General features: G+C 37.5%; 1 protein-coding gene across 4 annotated transcripts in view; it reads right to left on the bottom strand.

The window, feature by feature from the left end:
* The window catches only part of DNAJC13 (DnaJ heat shock protein family (Hsp40) member C13), a 138,378-nt gene extending 122,691 nt beyond the window's left edge, over positions 1–15,687 (bottom strand). For 3 of the 4 annotated variants that reach the window (XR_012692784.1, XM_075212444.1, XM_075212445.1), the window contains exon 1: positions 15,612–15,687. Coding sequence is in view for 2 of the 4 variants with exons in the window: in XM_075212444.1 (XP_075068545.1) it covers positions 15,612–15,685 (74 nt within the window). In the remaining 2 variants the exon portion in view is untranslated. Of the gene's footprint in view, positions 1–15,390; positions 15,555–15,611 lie in introns of those variants that run through there. The other variant, XM_075212446.1, reaches the window with a different exon arrangement.
* Positions 15,688–15,757: the final 70 nt, after the last annotated feature.

Genomic DNA, 15,757 nt, shown 5'->3' with positions numbered 1-15,757 from the left:
AAATTCAATTAGACAGAAGATGTGACACACTAGTTTCATCCAAACCAAATGTGAAGTAGCCACTCAAATGGACAGAATATAAAAAATAATTGTTATAAACCTTTACGGCATGATAGACTGTGTTATCCACCACATCATTAAGATTCATAGTATTTTAAATAGAGGTATGGAAAATACAGACATGGAGAAACCGCTATGCAAATAGTTACAAAAAAAACCCAATAGGAAATCATTGTTGCTGTTCGGTAATAATGTCATACACAAAGGTATGATCAGCACTACTATGTCGATATAGTCGGTGGTAGTCATTTTAACGACTTACAAACCTCCAACACCACTTACCCCGACATGATGAGGACAATGGTGTCATTGCCGACTTTCTCATATGGACGACTACTTGAAAAAGTGAACTTTAACAATTTAGACTGATTAATATCCCGGGACGCATAGAATGACAATCAGTTTGACTGCCGACAGCATTATTGTTGGTGTTAAGGGGGCAATGCAAGTAGGCAGCGCCTGTACAATGCTTTTTACTAAGGTTTGTACATTGTACAGGCGCTGCCTACTCCACCATCGTCCTTATGTCAGGATCAGTGGTGTCGGATATTTCTAAGTCGTTATTTAGCACCCAACCCGATGTGGTATGGTACTCTGAACTATGGGCGTGGGGGTGTAAGACCCAAACCCAAGCATTTTGAATAATAGATAAAATATCTCTAATTAAAATCCAGTTGAGTGCCCCTCCACATACGGTTTATACGTATGTATTTGTGTTTCATGCACTGCATTATCATTATATTAAGGTACATATTATTTTATTTCTTTAATATGTCATTTGCAACATTTTTTTCACACGTTATAAAAATTTTATATAATTCCTTAAATAACATCTTAACATCTTAAAATGCAAATAGGAATAAAAAGAACTATCCAAATGGTGATAACACACACATATATAATATATATATATATATATATATATATATATATATATATATATACATACATATACACATACATACACAATATATAATGATTGAAAGTTATTATTAATAACTTATGTTAAGAGATATGAGGGAGTAACTATAAAGATGATAATAAATAGGGGAGGGAGAGAGAAATAAGGAGGGGGGGGGGTTGAGACCTAATCTGGAACTCCTGGTGGGTTGGTGTTTTGATTTATGATTCTGTGTTCATCTAGGAAAAGGGTGGATATATTTTGAGTTTGGTCACAGTGGCGTAGTGGTTAGCACGTCTGCCTCACAGCACTGGGGTCATGAGTTCGATTCCCGACCATGGCCTTATCTGTGTGGAGTTTGTATGTTCTCCCTGTGTTTGCGTGGGTTTCCTCCGGGTGCTCCGGTTTCCTCCCACACTCCAAAAACATACTGGTAGATTAATTGGCTGCAATCAAAAAAAAAAATTAAAAAAAAAAAAAAAAATTGACCCTAGTCTCTCCCTCTCTGTCTGTCTTTCTGTCTGTCTGTGTGTGAGTGTGTGTCTATAGTAGGGAATTTAGACTGTAAGCTCCATTGGGGCAGGGACTGATGTGAATGAGTTCTCTGTACAGCGCTGCGGAATTAGTGGCGCTATATAAATAAATGATGATGAAATGATGATGATGGTTAGGCAATGGTTTGTTACCAGAGGAATTAGTATAAATAAACCAATCACTTCAGATTTGGGAGAATTTATGAGTTATTTTATTTAAATATGCTGAAATTTTTTCCATATATGCCAAATACCAAATTTTCTTTATGAATTGCTGTCTAGAAGGGGGATCTGGGTTTTTCCAACATTTTGCGACAAGGCATCTGGCTGCATTAAGAATCTGAACAGAAAATTTGTCTAAGAATTTATTTAAGATATTGATAGGAGCTCCGAGGAGAAAGGACCATGGGGAATTAGATATATGCAGTTTTCTATCCACCACCTTTTTTCCAGTTGCTCCACCTGACTGTTTTTACTTGCCACCCGGCTCTTGTAGTCCAACAGAGTCCTATTATAATAGAATACACAATTGTTTCTCCTATTAGAACAGGCACTATGTGGCACTACAGCCAGCAGTGTGTGTTAGACTACTGACCACCAGCCTGACCATTTCTGGCAGGTGTGGGCATTTGTACCCATCCGGCTGCTTATTAATGCCACCATTTTCTGGGCAGAACACCTATATGGACATTAGTAATGTCGCTAATCAAGGCAGCAACATCAACCCAGAAAGATGCTATTTTTGGGCAAGACCACCAGATATGAAGCAAGGATCGCTGTTCTCCACAGCCTCTCCAACATAGATCAGAAGCAGATCCATATATTTTCTTCAGTCTGGTAGGAACTAAATACCATTGGTAATATATTTAGGGGCTGGCTGACCTGGGAGGCAGGGGGGTATATGCCCCCCGGGCCGGACAGAAATATCCTATTTTGGGCCTTTGGACTGTCGGGGGTGGCCCCTGCTCCAGGACCAGCCACCTTTCGTGTTGGCCGCGGATCCTCCTGATCCGTCCCCCTTTTCCTACATGTGGCATATCAGTGAAAGGACAGCTGTCACATGGGACGTGCACCACATGACAGGTGCTGCAGACAGCACGCGGAGGTAACAAGGTAAGTGTGTGTCAATGCAGTGCGCGCGGAGGCCAGTGTGCCAATGCAGTGCGCGCGAGTGGAGGCCAGTTGTTTAATATAGTGTGTGTGGGAAGGGGGAGGGGGGTCTTAATAGTGTGGGAGGTAGGCTATTTAAGTGCAGATGGGGGCTAATTATTTGTGGGGTGATGGTAAGGCTATTTCATTTAGTAGTGAAGCCTATTAATTTAAGGTTAGGTGACGGGACCTTTAATGCTGGGGTGGTTTGGGGGCTATTAATTGAATATGGGGCTAATTTTGGGGAGAATGACTATTTATTAAATGTGACCATGAATTATTTAATGCTGGTCATGGTTGTGTAAAATGGTTATATGTGTTAAACATAAGTACAATTTAATTTATTGCTGGGGCTGTTTGGGGGGGGGGGGGAGTGAAATAGGTTTATATATTAAATGGGAATACTATTAATTTAATGTTGGGTTTGGTTGGAGGGAAATAGATCTATTTAGCAAATGTGAAGATTATTATTTTAATGTTGGGGCTTGAAAGAGACCCAATTATAAAACATGGGTGCTATTAATTTTACACTGGGACTGGTTGGAGGTTTCTAAAATTTTATACACCCATTTTTTCCCCCCAAATTCCAGGATCCAGACAACCAGCAAATAAGCTAAAGTAACCAGCAGCCACAAGTGGTGAAAGTGACAAGAACAGGTAGGAGAGAGAGAACAGTCTACCAACTGTCCTGTATCTGGTGGGACAGTCCCGAATTTGGGTGACTGTTTCGCTTAGGACAGTTGGGAGGTATGTCCCGCTTCACTGTGTACTGCTCATGAACGCAGAACTGTGTGCACCTAACAGTAGTGCACACAGTATTGCCTGTGTATTTGTCTAAAATGATAACAATGCTACATCATAGGGGGTTACCCTGTCTAAAGTGCCCTGGTCCCCCAGACCCTTAATCCAGCTCTGGGCCTGGGCATAAAAATATATATATGGATTAAGCAACATTAAAATAGCCTCTTTTTATATAGATAAATATATATTGTACCAAAAACCACCCTTTAAGGATGGGTCGCTACTTATGGGCCAGTGCTGTGTGCTTGCCCCCCAGGCTAAAGTCTGCCAGCGCTCCCTTGATTATATTTTATAGGCATTTTCTTTAATCAGGGATGAGAGAGAAGTATTAGAGATCCTTTTACGTATTGTTGCCCATGTATCTCTATCTGGCGGTCTGCCCAAGTCAGCTTCCCACTGGAGTTCATGGATAGGGGTGGTAGGTTCTCTAGAGGAGAGGATTACATTATATAAAGTGGATATGATCCCTCTTTGTAGGAGTGAATGTACACAAAGATTCCAGTGGAGTTATTAAGGTACATTTTATGAATGTTTAAGATGATCAGAGCACCATTGTGTCCTGGTGACTACCAGAAGACAACATAGTACCTGGAATCTAAAGGTTTTACTTTATGTCAGAATAAATCTCCAACCAAAAAATCCTATATTTGAGAGTATGATCATATCATTTTGGATACATATTTATTTACACAAATCAAAATCTAGATACATTTTGTTAATCATTCGTTTTTATAATGCTGCTTTTGGCAAGTTACCATTATTTAAGCGAGCCCAGGGACTCGCTCTCTCACACCTGTAAAGTGAGCTCCAGCATATGCTACCAAAGGAGTATTTTAAACTCTGCATAAAATATGCTATAGCCAACTTCTGCATTTTAGTACTATAATACTACCAACACTATTTTTTTACATGACTAAGTATATACCTGAAATACAGGATCACACAATAATAACTAATCTGCATTAGTAAAAGCTTCTTCAGCTGATCAAATAAAAATGCATGCACCCAAGCCGTTTTCCTGTGGAAAACAGTATCTGCATCATGCTGAGAAGATAAAACATACCTCTAAAAAGGTATAAGACAGGTAAAATGAGACCTGTAAGCTTTTATTATAGTCACTGGATTTTTTTTTAAGACCATGCAATACCTCAGTGAAAGCATGTGCAATACTACCGCTTTTAAGTATATATTTGAAATTTTGGAAAAAAAATAAAAATTTATGCATAGGAAATAAAAGCTGCCAACACTGTACCCTGTTTTATGTAACTAAGGTTTCCATGTGTAGGTATTATTTCAAAACAGATTCATTACACAAGTCTGCGGGATTTATTACAGGATATGATTTACAATAGTCTATAACATCATATGCAAATTGCAGCCACATGAGCTTGATTATACCTATCATTGTAATCTTCAAACACCGTTATTTGCCTGCCCAATATATTGGTGACATACAGACGATCTCCCAGGATATTCACAAAAAAACATTCACGGGTCTAGCTTTGAAATGATACCGATGCAGTCCAGTAGTTTGATTTTCAAGTTAAAATTAATGAGGATATGTTTCTGCAAACAACTGGGAAAGCTATACAAAATGACACACGAGGAAATTACAATTGGCCAGCGCACTATTACCGATATTACGGTAATAGTGCGCATAATTACTGTTAATACGGTAATCTGTAACGCTGGTTTTTGCTCGCCACATTACTCACGGCAGAACTGAATTTCCCGCCACACTTTCACTGCAAGGCACGCTAGATCATGTGTGTGACACAATTCACTTATACCACTCACAGACTACTCATGAAGGGCAAATATTGCCCTACACATTTTTAACAAGAATTTAAGAGTTTACTAAATGACATAACTAGAATTGCTACTTGAATTTCATTTAGTATTTCTAAAATAAAATAAATAAAATCATGGTTGTTTTAGAAGCAGAAACTGTACGTTTATAAAGGGACATCTAGTTTTTTTTAATGTGATCAAATGAGACTTGACTCATCTACGCAAAGTTACAGTCAAGCTAAAAAAACTAAATTGAAAGGGACTGTAGTATGTGAAGTGAAAGTGACAGATATTTAAATGATGCTTCCTTGTTAGTTTGTGTTGGTCTTTATTTAGTGGTCTGTCGCTTTCATGGCTAGTAAAATGCTTCCAATGTATGCATTTTAGGAAATGGCATTCCTATATTTCCAAGCAGAGTTAAATTCTAATTTCAGACCATTCACAATCTTAATTCAGTGTCATACATGTATTTGTATTTGCTTCAGTCCACACAGTAAATTGCAAACACCAAAGGGTAAAATGTATTGAGGAGTGATTTTTGCAAATCGCCGATATTCGGCAACTTTGACAGCTAAATTTAAAACAGCAATGTGTTTAAAAGGCAAACACATTGCCGTTTTAAATTTAGCTGTCAAAGTTGCCGAATATCGGCGATTTTCAAAAATCACTCCTTAATACATTTAGCCCTTTGTGCCCACTTTTCAGTAACCACCTCTAATAAATCCTGCCCCATACATTGGGAAGCCTCCCCTGGTAATAGAATTGGAGAGCCTGTTTTGACAGCGCCGAGCACAATTCTCCAGCGCTGGCTCTTCACACTTTTATTGCGCCCTCTTATAGTTTTAATTTCGTATTTTATTTATTTTTATTTTTCATAGATGACAGATTTTATATTTAATATCTTAAAATATTTTATAATAATTTGCATAAACTAATATTAAAGTATTTTATATTTATTTACATGTATGTGACTTCTAGCCTGTTTACAATACATTTGAGAGTGTGTCATTTACATACATAGTTATGTATATACATTTATTGTTTCAAGCTGGCAGTCCTGGAGACAGATACCAGGTGCTTCTTGAAAGTCGGACAATGGACATTCGATTATTAGTTTAATCCTCCCTTTTCTCCTAGTACACAGTTTTGGTTTGGCAATCAGCTAAGTGTAAATGTTACAATTATTTGTGAAACATTATTTTGGGCTCTTACTAATGATTTTTCTGGACCAGCAAATATGACCTAAGATTGATTGTAAAAACACACCCCGCAACAAAATTTTGTTTGACCAAAGAAATATCAAGTTTTAACTTAAGCTGTATTGCTCAGTACTGTAAAAACTTTTCAAGGACGCAGAACTTCTGGAACAGATGGCTTAATTTATTTATTGAATTAGCTATCTGTATCCTGTTATCATAGACAATTATGAAAATGGATCCAGGACACAATACATGAGTAATACATTTTTTGTCCAAGCTAAGATATATTTGTTTTGAGTCAAACTATGAGACATCAGAAATTAGACAACATTGTTGGAATATAAATTGACACTACTGGTGATCAATATAAATGCATTAATGATGTTCTTATTGCGCTATACAAGCCTTGTGAATATCTAAGTGGCTAACACCCACTTAGCTTCGATTAGCCGTAGGACAGTTTTGCTACATTGAATGAGTGAAGTATTCCTGACTAGAGCTGTATCACTATTTAAATGTAATGTGCTGGCTTGCTGCATATGTAAAAGGTACAACAAATTCCAAAATCATAGAACGGGTTTATTCTGTGATCCTGTATGCTCAGGAGGAAACATTTAACACAGACAAAGCAAATTTTGAACCCGATGAAAGGTTCTCCTTAAAGAGTCTCTGCTCTTTCCAACTGGAATTAACTTTCAAATGCCAGAAGTTCCAGTATGCAAATGAGAACGGGATACCAGAATATACTGTAATATAAAATATATATATATATATATATATATATATATATATATATACACACATACACACACACACACAAGTTAACCCGTGCATGATACTCATGCATTCTAGTCAAATCAAGCTACTTAAGGTGTTAAAAAGGTTCTTGTCATACATTTGGGCCATAGCCCAGGCCTCCTCAGGGGAAGAGCGTTACTTCCCGACGTAAGCGCCCTTTTTAAACGTGGTTTTGTCCACATGTCACCACCTCATCATTCTTCTCCATCACCTCATCCTTCATTTTCATTGCCACATCTATCCAGATGTCTATCCAGACACAGGGATCTCTCTCAGCGGTCCTGAGTATCACACTCCTCTCACTCTGTCACCCCCGGCAACCACTCCCCTCTGTCACCCCCGGCAACCACCAACCACTCCCCACTGTCACCCCCGGCAACCACCAACCACTCCCCACTGTCACCCCCGGCAACCACCAACCACTCCCCACTGTCACCCCCGGCAACCACCAACCACTCCCCACTGTCACCCCCGGCAACCACCAACCACTCCCAACTGTCACTTCTCCTTCAAGAAATATATATTTTTTTTTAAATCTTTATAAACACTTTTAACAATTAACAAATTAAAAACATCTTAGTATACCAAATTTCAGCCATTTCTGAATTTTTTTTTACACACACACTTAGAATTTAGTAGGTCAGTGTATAACTCCGCCCAGCAGGTGGCGCTGCAGCTTGGTTTTATTTTTTCCACACACACACAGACAGACAGACTAACACACGCCGCTAGACATTTATATTATAGATATAAAAGGAAAAAAATAAAAAATAAATAGATGGTCCCTGTTTTCATACAAACAAGCAAGTCTATTGTACAAGACTTTTTTTTCTCCCCTGCTTCAAATTTCAGGGGCATATTCAATTACCTTTTTGGTGCGCGGCTGCGTGGGCAAAGTGACAATACGGTACCGCAACATTGCGAATTTCTCTTGCAACCCTATGGGGTGCACACGGAAATCCGCGATGTTGTGGTATCGGGACTTGTGCAGCCGCGCTAACCGAAAAGCTAATTGAATATGCCCCTCAAAGTTCAATCTTGAATACTCATGGGTTGCTGTAATGCTTGTCAGTCATATAGTACAAATACTTGTCATGTTATAATACAAATATTATTTTGAATGAATTCAGAACCTCTTTATATAGTTTATTTGAAATACAAAAATAACAACATAAAAAAACACAGTTTAGGTTAATTTCTAACACGGCAGCTTATTTATTTATAATACAATTTAAGAAAATTAGAATAAGCAAATGAATCAAATCATATGCTAAAGTGATGTTAAAGGCATATATAACAAGAACTAGATACATTTATACTGTCCAAATAGCACACACATGGATGACCAGACTTAAGCTTTACACACATATGCAATCATACTTCATGTACAATGTCTCTAACGATTTCACCAACGATTGGAAGTCCCGATGAGCATACCGATTCACAATTTACCTTCAGACATTTGATCTTCATCTCTCATAACCATCTGCTGAAAAGAACAAGACTCTGCACACTGTACAGATATCTGCCTACGAAGCTGCGATCCTGTATACCGCAATTCTCCAGGAATCGCGGCATTTGGCCCCGCCCCTGCTGTAAAATGATGTATTTGCGCCATTACGTCACAGAGGGCGCATGCTAAAATTATGAACAAAAAAGTAAAAAGTAAGAACAAAGCAGGTTTCACATGGAGGATTCCTAACACATCTGTCAATGGAGTCAATAATATAGAATATCTGGTCAAATTTGGCAATATGGCAGTTAGCTAATATTATGACTTGCTTAGAAACAAGAAATATTGACTGCAAATAAAGTCCGCCTTGGTCCTTCAAGTCTGACTATTTTACTTATTAATGGTTTTGTCTCAGAACATACCTTTCTTTATCCAGGGCATGTTTACATTAATATTCTGTTTAACCAAAATCGAGTTTGTTGACAGCACCTAGTTGGTGGTACATCCTCTTTAAGCTGCCCACACAGGCAGCAATCAGGCTGTTGGGAACAAATGTCAAACAACCAGGTCAGCAAGTAAGATGAAAGTTACATTGATCTGGATTTTCATGTGTCATGGTCATAGAAAGGAGCGGGTTTTTCCGCTTCTGTCTGTATTTATGAATGGAAAGAGGACGCCACATATATAGCAAACTGGAAAAGTGGAGGGATTATTGTTTGACCGTATTTTACATCACACTAAATTTGAATCAGTTATGAGCCCATTCAATATAAAATGGGCTAAACTGACCAACCAAAATCTCAAATGCTCAATGCTGCTGCTCATATAAAGTGTGAACTACGTTCAGAAAGTATGTGGCAGCGTGGGCCCTCATCCAAATAATGTAGAGCAGCGTCGTATGGTAAGAGCAAAACTATTTCCATAGCATCTATGGAACTTTGCTGTGAAAGTTAATTACAAAATGTGGGCGCTACAGATCTGATGCAGGTCAGAATCATTTACGCAGCCCTGGTAACTCATTATTTCCATCATTAAATTGATTGATTACATGTATTTGTAAACTCTATATACTTAGAAGGAGTTGTCCACTTTGGACAGCCCACCCTTAACCTGCACAGTGTAGCAAAAAAAAAAAAAAAGAGAAATGTTATATTAAGGCAGCATTGTTCAAATACCACAATGTGGTTGAGCAACATATACTGTTAAAACAAAATCATCCAATAGAGTCTATGGTGAATGTTAGTGGAACTGGGAGCCACAAAAAATACAAAAGAAGCTCAATGATCAACAACTGACAAAAGTTGCCAATGAAAACAATTAAGATAAACAGACAAAAAAAATGGCTTTTCAGTAGTCAGATATATTATTTACTGCAAGAAAGCCTTACAGTGGCATTGGTATGTTTTCCTGTAAAATCAGTGGTGTGAACTAAGAACATCAATCACATGTACTGACAAGGTCAATGTATAGTGTTGTAAAAACACAGAGAAGAAGCAGAAATTAATCAACAGTTTCATAAAATGTATGAATAATCAGAGATACAGAAACAAAACTGAATGCAAGTGCCTCTGCTAGATATAATTAAAATATTACCAGTAAGTTGCAGTGACTTGAGAGAGCAACAAAAAATTAAATAAGGCAATGAAATTTAAATTATTTTCTTTGTGAATTGCACAATGTTACATAAAGTATCAGAGTTGTGATTAAGTACACTAAATTAGATCTGTTGGAAAATGACAACAAATGATATCTGGAAACAAGCTAAAAAAAAGTGCACAAAACTATAACTGATCTAGATAAACATATGGGCTCCTTTGTAAGGAACATCAATCTACACCAGGGTTTCCCAAACCCAGTCCTCAGGGCTCTCCAACAGTGCAGGTTTTTCATATCTCCTTGCTGGAGCACAGGTGTATTCATTACTGACTGACACATTGTAACAGATCCACAGGTGGTCCTAATTATGTCACATGTGATCCGGAAAACCTGCACTGTTGGGGAGCCCTGAGGACTGGGTTTGGGAAACCCTGATCTACACATTTAACACGACGACCAATGTGTGGTGTTGCGAGTATGATGTCCTTACACACTATGCTCCCTTACTTCGCTGAATTCCTTTCATATTCTCTGCCTTCTTACACCCCCCTTCTATGTGGTCAACCTGCCACCCCCCCAATTTCCAATCCAACTGCCCTTCCCCTCCCACTTTCTCTAGTTACGTTTAAAAAAATATATATATACATATATTGTATATAAAATTGTAAACAATTGGTCACTTTTCCTCATAAGCTTCTTCTGGATGCAACATGCCGATCTTATTATTCAGTCTCTGTTTTTCTATGTTTGTACAACAGCATTACAGAGATGTTCCCTGTATTTGCCTGTTTGACCAACCAAAATAAAGAATTACATAAAAAAAAAAAAAAGTGGTATAGGTATATTATGCTGTCTTGCATAAATTCTACAATCTTGCCTCAATTTCTCAAGCAGGCAATAAAGTCCTACAAATGCAGAGAGTTCAGGAAATGCTATGTAACCCTCTTTACTTAAATAAACATTTTAATTAAGAAAACAAATCTAGCTGTATGCTACTCTCAAATACTCACCTGTACATTCAGTTCTCCTGGGCATCTCTACTCAGAATTTTGATTTGTGTCATTATAACCAATCCAATCAAAGCAAATTGTTTGTTCTCAAGCCTCATCCATGATGCACTAAACCTGCTACATGTTGCATGTTTTGATGTCCTGGGTTTAACACACTGATGATTGCTTGCCCCAACTCAGTCCAGCTTTATGGCGGTTGTCAGACCCCTATATAAGCATTGGGACTGCCATCTGTAGTTAGGCAAGGAAAGGAGAACATGGAGCTGCAGTTTCCAGTGACCATCTTAGGAAGGGCCTTGCACAGGTCCAATGGGTTGACTAACAGCAGTATTACATCTCAAAATATTATTCAATTTAAAAATTAATTGTACCCATTGAGCTGCTTCATGTCATATTCCCAGCCAACAAATAAACAGTGCAAACTTGTCCAAAAACACAGAAGGAAATAAATACAATAAAGAAAAAATATTTAGTAAAAGTTGCATGATGGCATGCATATGGTAATAAGTGAAAGATATCTATAAATCTATTGCTACTTAAAGATGTTTGTGCAGAAACTAGTTTAATGTAGTTCATGCTATGTTGTCGGTTATGAGGAACTTAAATAGAAAAAAAAAAAAAAAAGTCAATAAAAATGTAAGCTAAAAAATAAGTGTGTAATGAGTACAATAAAAACACACCCTGCAGCTTCATTCTAAAACCAATCCTAGAAGCACATTGAGAGGTCATCTTGGGTATTGTGAAATTTAGTCCTAATCATACATGTTAATATACTTTCATTTTTGTCTGAGCCCTATTTAATATAAAACCAGTACCATAGTCAGGGATCATTAGGTAAAGACATCGGTTCTGATAAAAAAAAGTTATATGTACACTTAAATATTAAAAAAGACAATCCCAAGGGCTAAATATACTTACGTTTCTTTTTTCCCCCCTCCTAATGGAAAACGGAGTCTGAAAAGTCAAATCGCTGGCAACATTGTGTGGCGGTTTCAAAATTCCTAAGTCGCATGCAATTTAGGCCAAATCACACAAAATTTAGGGGCAACTACCATCAGCAAATTCATAAAAGCCCTCCCTTCAGTATGGGGGCTTGAATGCTACTCAGCATTCAAGCCCATATACCTAGAGATGCCCCTGGTCTGTAGATGCCAGAGAAATAAAATAAATATTGTGCCCCCTTGCATGATAAGCTAAAAAACTGTGGGCCCTTTACATATACATACATATATATATTTGTGGTATTGTGGTATATAATAAACATTTGTGCCGTCTTTGCAGTAAATAATAATTGTGACCCCTTTGTGCTTAATAAAATAGAATTACTTTTTTGTTTTCTAATAATCTCCCCCTGAAAAAACACAGAAACATAGACAAAGTGGACTGGAGTTAATGCCCAGGAAGCCTACCTACTTAAAAGACAGGAAGCCAATGAGGACTGGTCTCACGTGTATCAGATGAGAGACTGCTTCTGATTGGCTGCCCATCTATTGTGTACAAAAAAAGGAGGGCACAGACTTTTAATATATAACATAAAAGGGGAAGAGTCTTTTAACATAATATAATGGGTGCACAATATGTATTTTACTTCCCTGGTACCAACAAGCCAAGGGTACTAGGAGGGACCAAATGCTGATTGGTGGTTTATACAAACCACACTTTAGTAAATTCCCCACCTTCCAAGAGTATTTAAGAGAAGAAAAAAAAAGAAAGACAAAAAAACTATAATGCTTTCCAAACTTAAAAGGCTGATTTACTACATTAGACCTTATGTAGTTGTGGAATATGGAATGTGCGGTGGTGGTGTAAATGAGTAAAACACCAAGCTTTGACATTCCAACCATCACCCTATGGCATGCTATGTAGTTACCATGTTGATTTATGTTAGCTTATTCTCCTTGCAAACTACAATGCAGATAAACTCATCAAATAGCCATCTGCTGTTTTTCAATGGGCTGGTTAGAGAGATCCTGCACTTATCCCAATCCATCTAGTACACTGGTCAGCGAAACTCCAATCTAGAAAATCGTCTTAATTGCGAAAATCTATTATATTTGTGAGAAAATTGTAAATAAAGTTTACATTTCTCTGGTGATTTAAAAAAAACAAATACTTGGGAGGATTAATAATTAACCCACAAGTGTCGTCAATATATTCCTACTAATAAAAATGAATTTTGTATATAGTTATATATCTATAGCTACATAAGTTGACACTAATTACCCCATTTAATACATTTCAAAAATAAGGAGGTGTAAAACTAAAAATTATATTGCAATAAACCTGAAACTTTTCAATATGTTGCATACTCAAAGTATATAAAATTAGCGGAAAGCCTTAAAAAAGTACAAAGCAGAAGAATGCCTTATGAGAGCATGTAATAGTTAAAAAGACCACTTTTGTAAAGGAAAAAAAAAAAAAAACAATGGTAATCATTCATACTCAATATTCAAAAAAGCAACTCTAAAATGTGGGTCCATCAACTTTGTCACATTTGTTAGTTTTATTGCATCTTCTCCACTCATTTTCTTTTCTGATCACTGAGTAAAATATGAAGTAGAAAAAAATAAGACTACATACAGAACAGAATATCGAACTTGCTCCCACAAAATGAGCAATGTGTGCTACATACTATAAATGCTGGACACAAAAAACAAGTTTACATCTGAGTAAATAAACACAAAACAGTAACAGGAAAATTAAAGCATAAAATATTTCTCAGACCGTAAAATGTACCCACGTCTGCACCAACACTTAATAGCTCTAAGCGTACCAATTAGATAACAACACTTTGAATTGGTCAGGGATTCATAATCACAGCATGTATATAACCATACTGACATCATAGGCCCTGCAGCAATGAAACATGATACTATCCAAAGGCAACCAGAAAAAAAAAATCAAATGGATGAAAGCAATTCATATCAAGGGAAAATCTGCATAATCTGAAGCAAAACAATGCAGGCAGATGCTGTAAATACAAAAAAGGAAGTTGCAAAACAATTGAGTATAATCCCAGAAACAAAAATGACAGCCATTTACAATTCACAGAACATAACTTGGAATTGTGCACTGCATCAGTCATTGTAGATGCTGATATAAGCAAGACTAAGCTGATGGAAGGAAATAGCACTGGATATGGTTTGAAAAACATAACTAAAGCATTGTAATAAGTGTTTTCAGATACCATCAGTTTATGCACATACCTCTATGGCCAGTAGAAATACATACCTAACAGCAAATGAAAACGATGTAACTATCAGTAAATGCCATAAGTAAAATAGGAAGTCTTTTGTAAAAACACAAATGTTGCACATACTATCCACAACCTGTGGACACGGTTTAATACCACCCCATGATAAAAACATTGCTATTCTATAAATAAAGATTCATGAATTTAAAAGGCAAGAAATAGATATTTAATGTTTCAGATCTGGTAACACCATGTTCAGCTGACAGATTCAAACATGGATACTAACCAAGATAACAGATACAATGATAATTTGCAAAATGTAAATCAATAATATTGATCAATTAACACAAACATGTTCTCTCTATAAACTGCATAACTCTCCTAAGAGATCACAGATTCTTCATGATCTACATAGCTTCAGAGCTGCAGAGAAAAGAGTGTTCACATCCTGTAACAGAATTCAGAGCCAATTTAAAATGAACAGAGCCAAACTAGAGGTTCTGTAACAGCACTTGAGATCAGCAACACACAATTAACCTAATGTATACTAATAAACATCAACATTCACATTTGCAATAATATGTGTGCATGTGAACGACATATATATATATATATATATATATATATATATATATATATATATACACACACACACACACACACACACATACTGATTTGATGATTGGACTAATTTAGTACACTTTTGAAAGATGCATATATTTATAAACCAAACTTTTTAAGAAAACTAGAAAACAGTATGCAAGACGTTTTAACCCAGCTTGTATTGATTCATTGACAATATTAGCTGACCACCAGCACCTATGACATGTATAAACATAACCAGCAGCACACAAACGTGAATACTGACACCCTGTTTACACACACGAACACACACTTGGCGAATACCTGTACAAATAATAGTGAGCAGCACGTTAGCACCAGGGAACCGTGTTGTAACCGGGGCTCCTGTCCCCGCCCCTTCTCAGCTCTCTTGCTCCCCAATGGTAATGTGCGGTCCCCCCTCCTCCTCCCCTAGCAGTGCGGGTGTAGCTGTCCCGGAATGACCGTTCTCCCGTCTCCCCCTCCCTGGTCTCTGTTACTGCACCGTATTTCTCAGTTTGACTCACAGACTGGCGCTGGACGCCGCCATGTTTACTCCCCTCCCCGGTTCTCCAGTCCCCAGCCCAGAATCACAGCGCATGCGCAGTGCGAGCCGTGTCTCTCCACTCCCTCGGTACCTGTCAGGCGACTGTCAGCTGACTGTCTCTCTCTG

Source organism: Mixophyes fleayi, chromosome 5 (assembly GCF_038048845.1).
Source record: "Mixophyes fleayi isolate aMixFle1 chromosome 5, aMixFle1.hap1, whole genome shotgun sequence".
Classification (NCBI taxonomy): domain Eukaryota; kingdom Metazoa; phylum Chordata; class Amphibia; order Anura; family Limnodynastidae; genus Mixophyes; species Mixophyes fleayi.
This window is presented reverse-complemented; position numbering and strand designations above follow the sequence as displayed.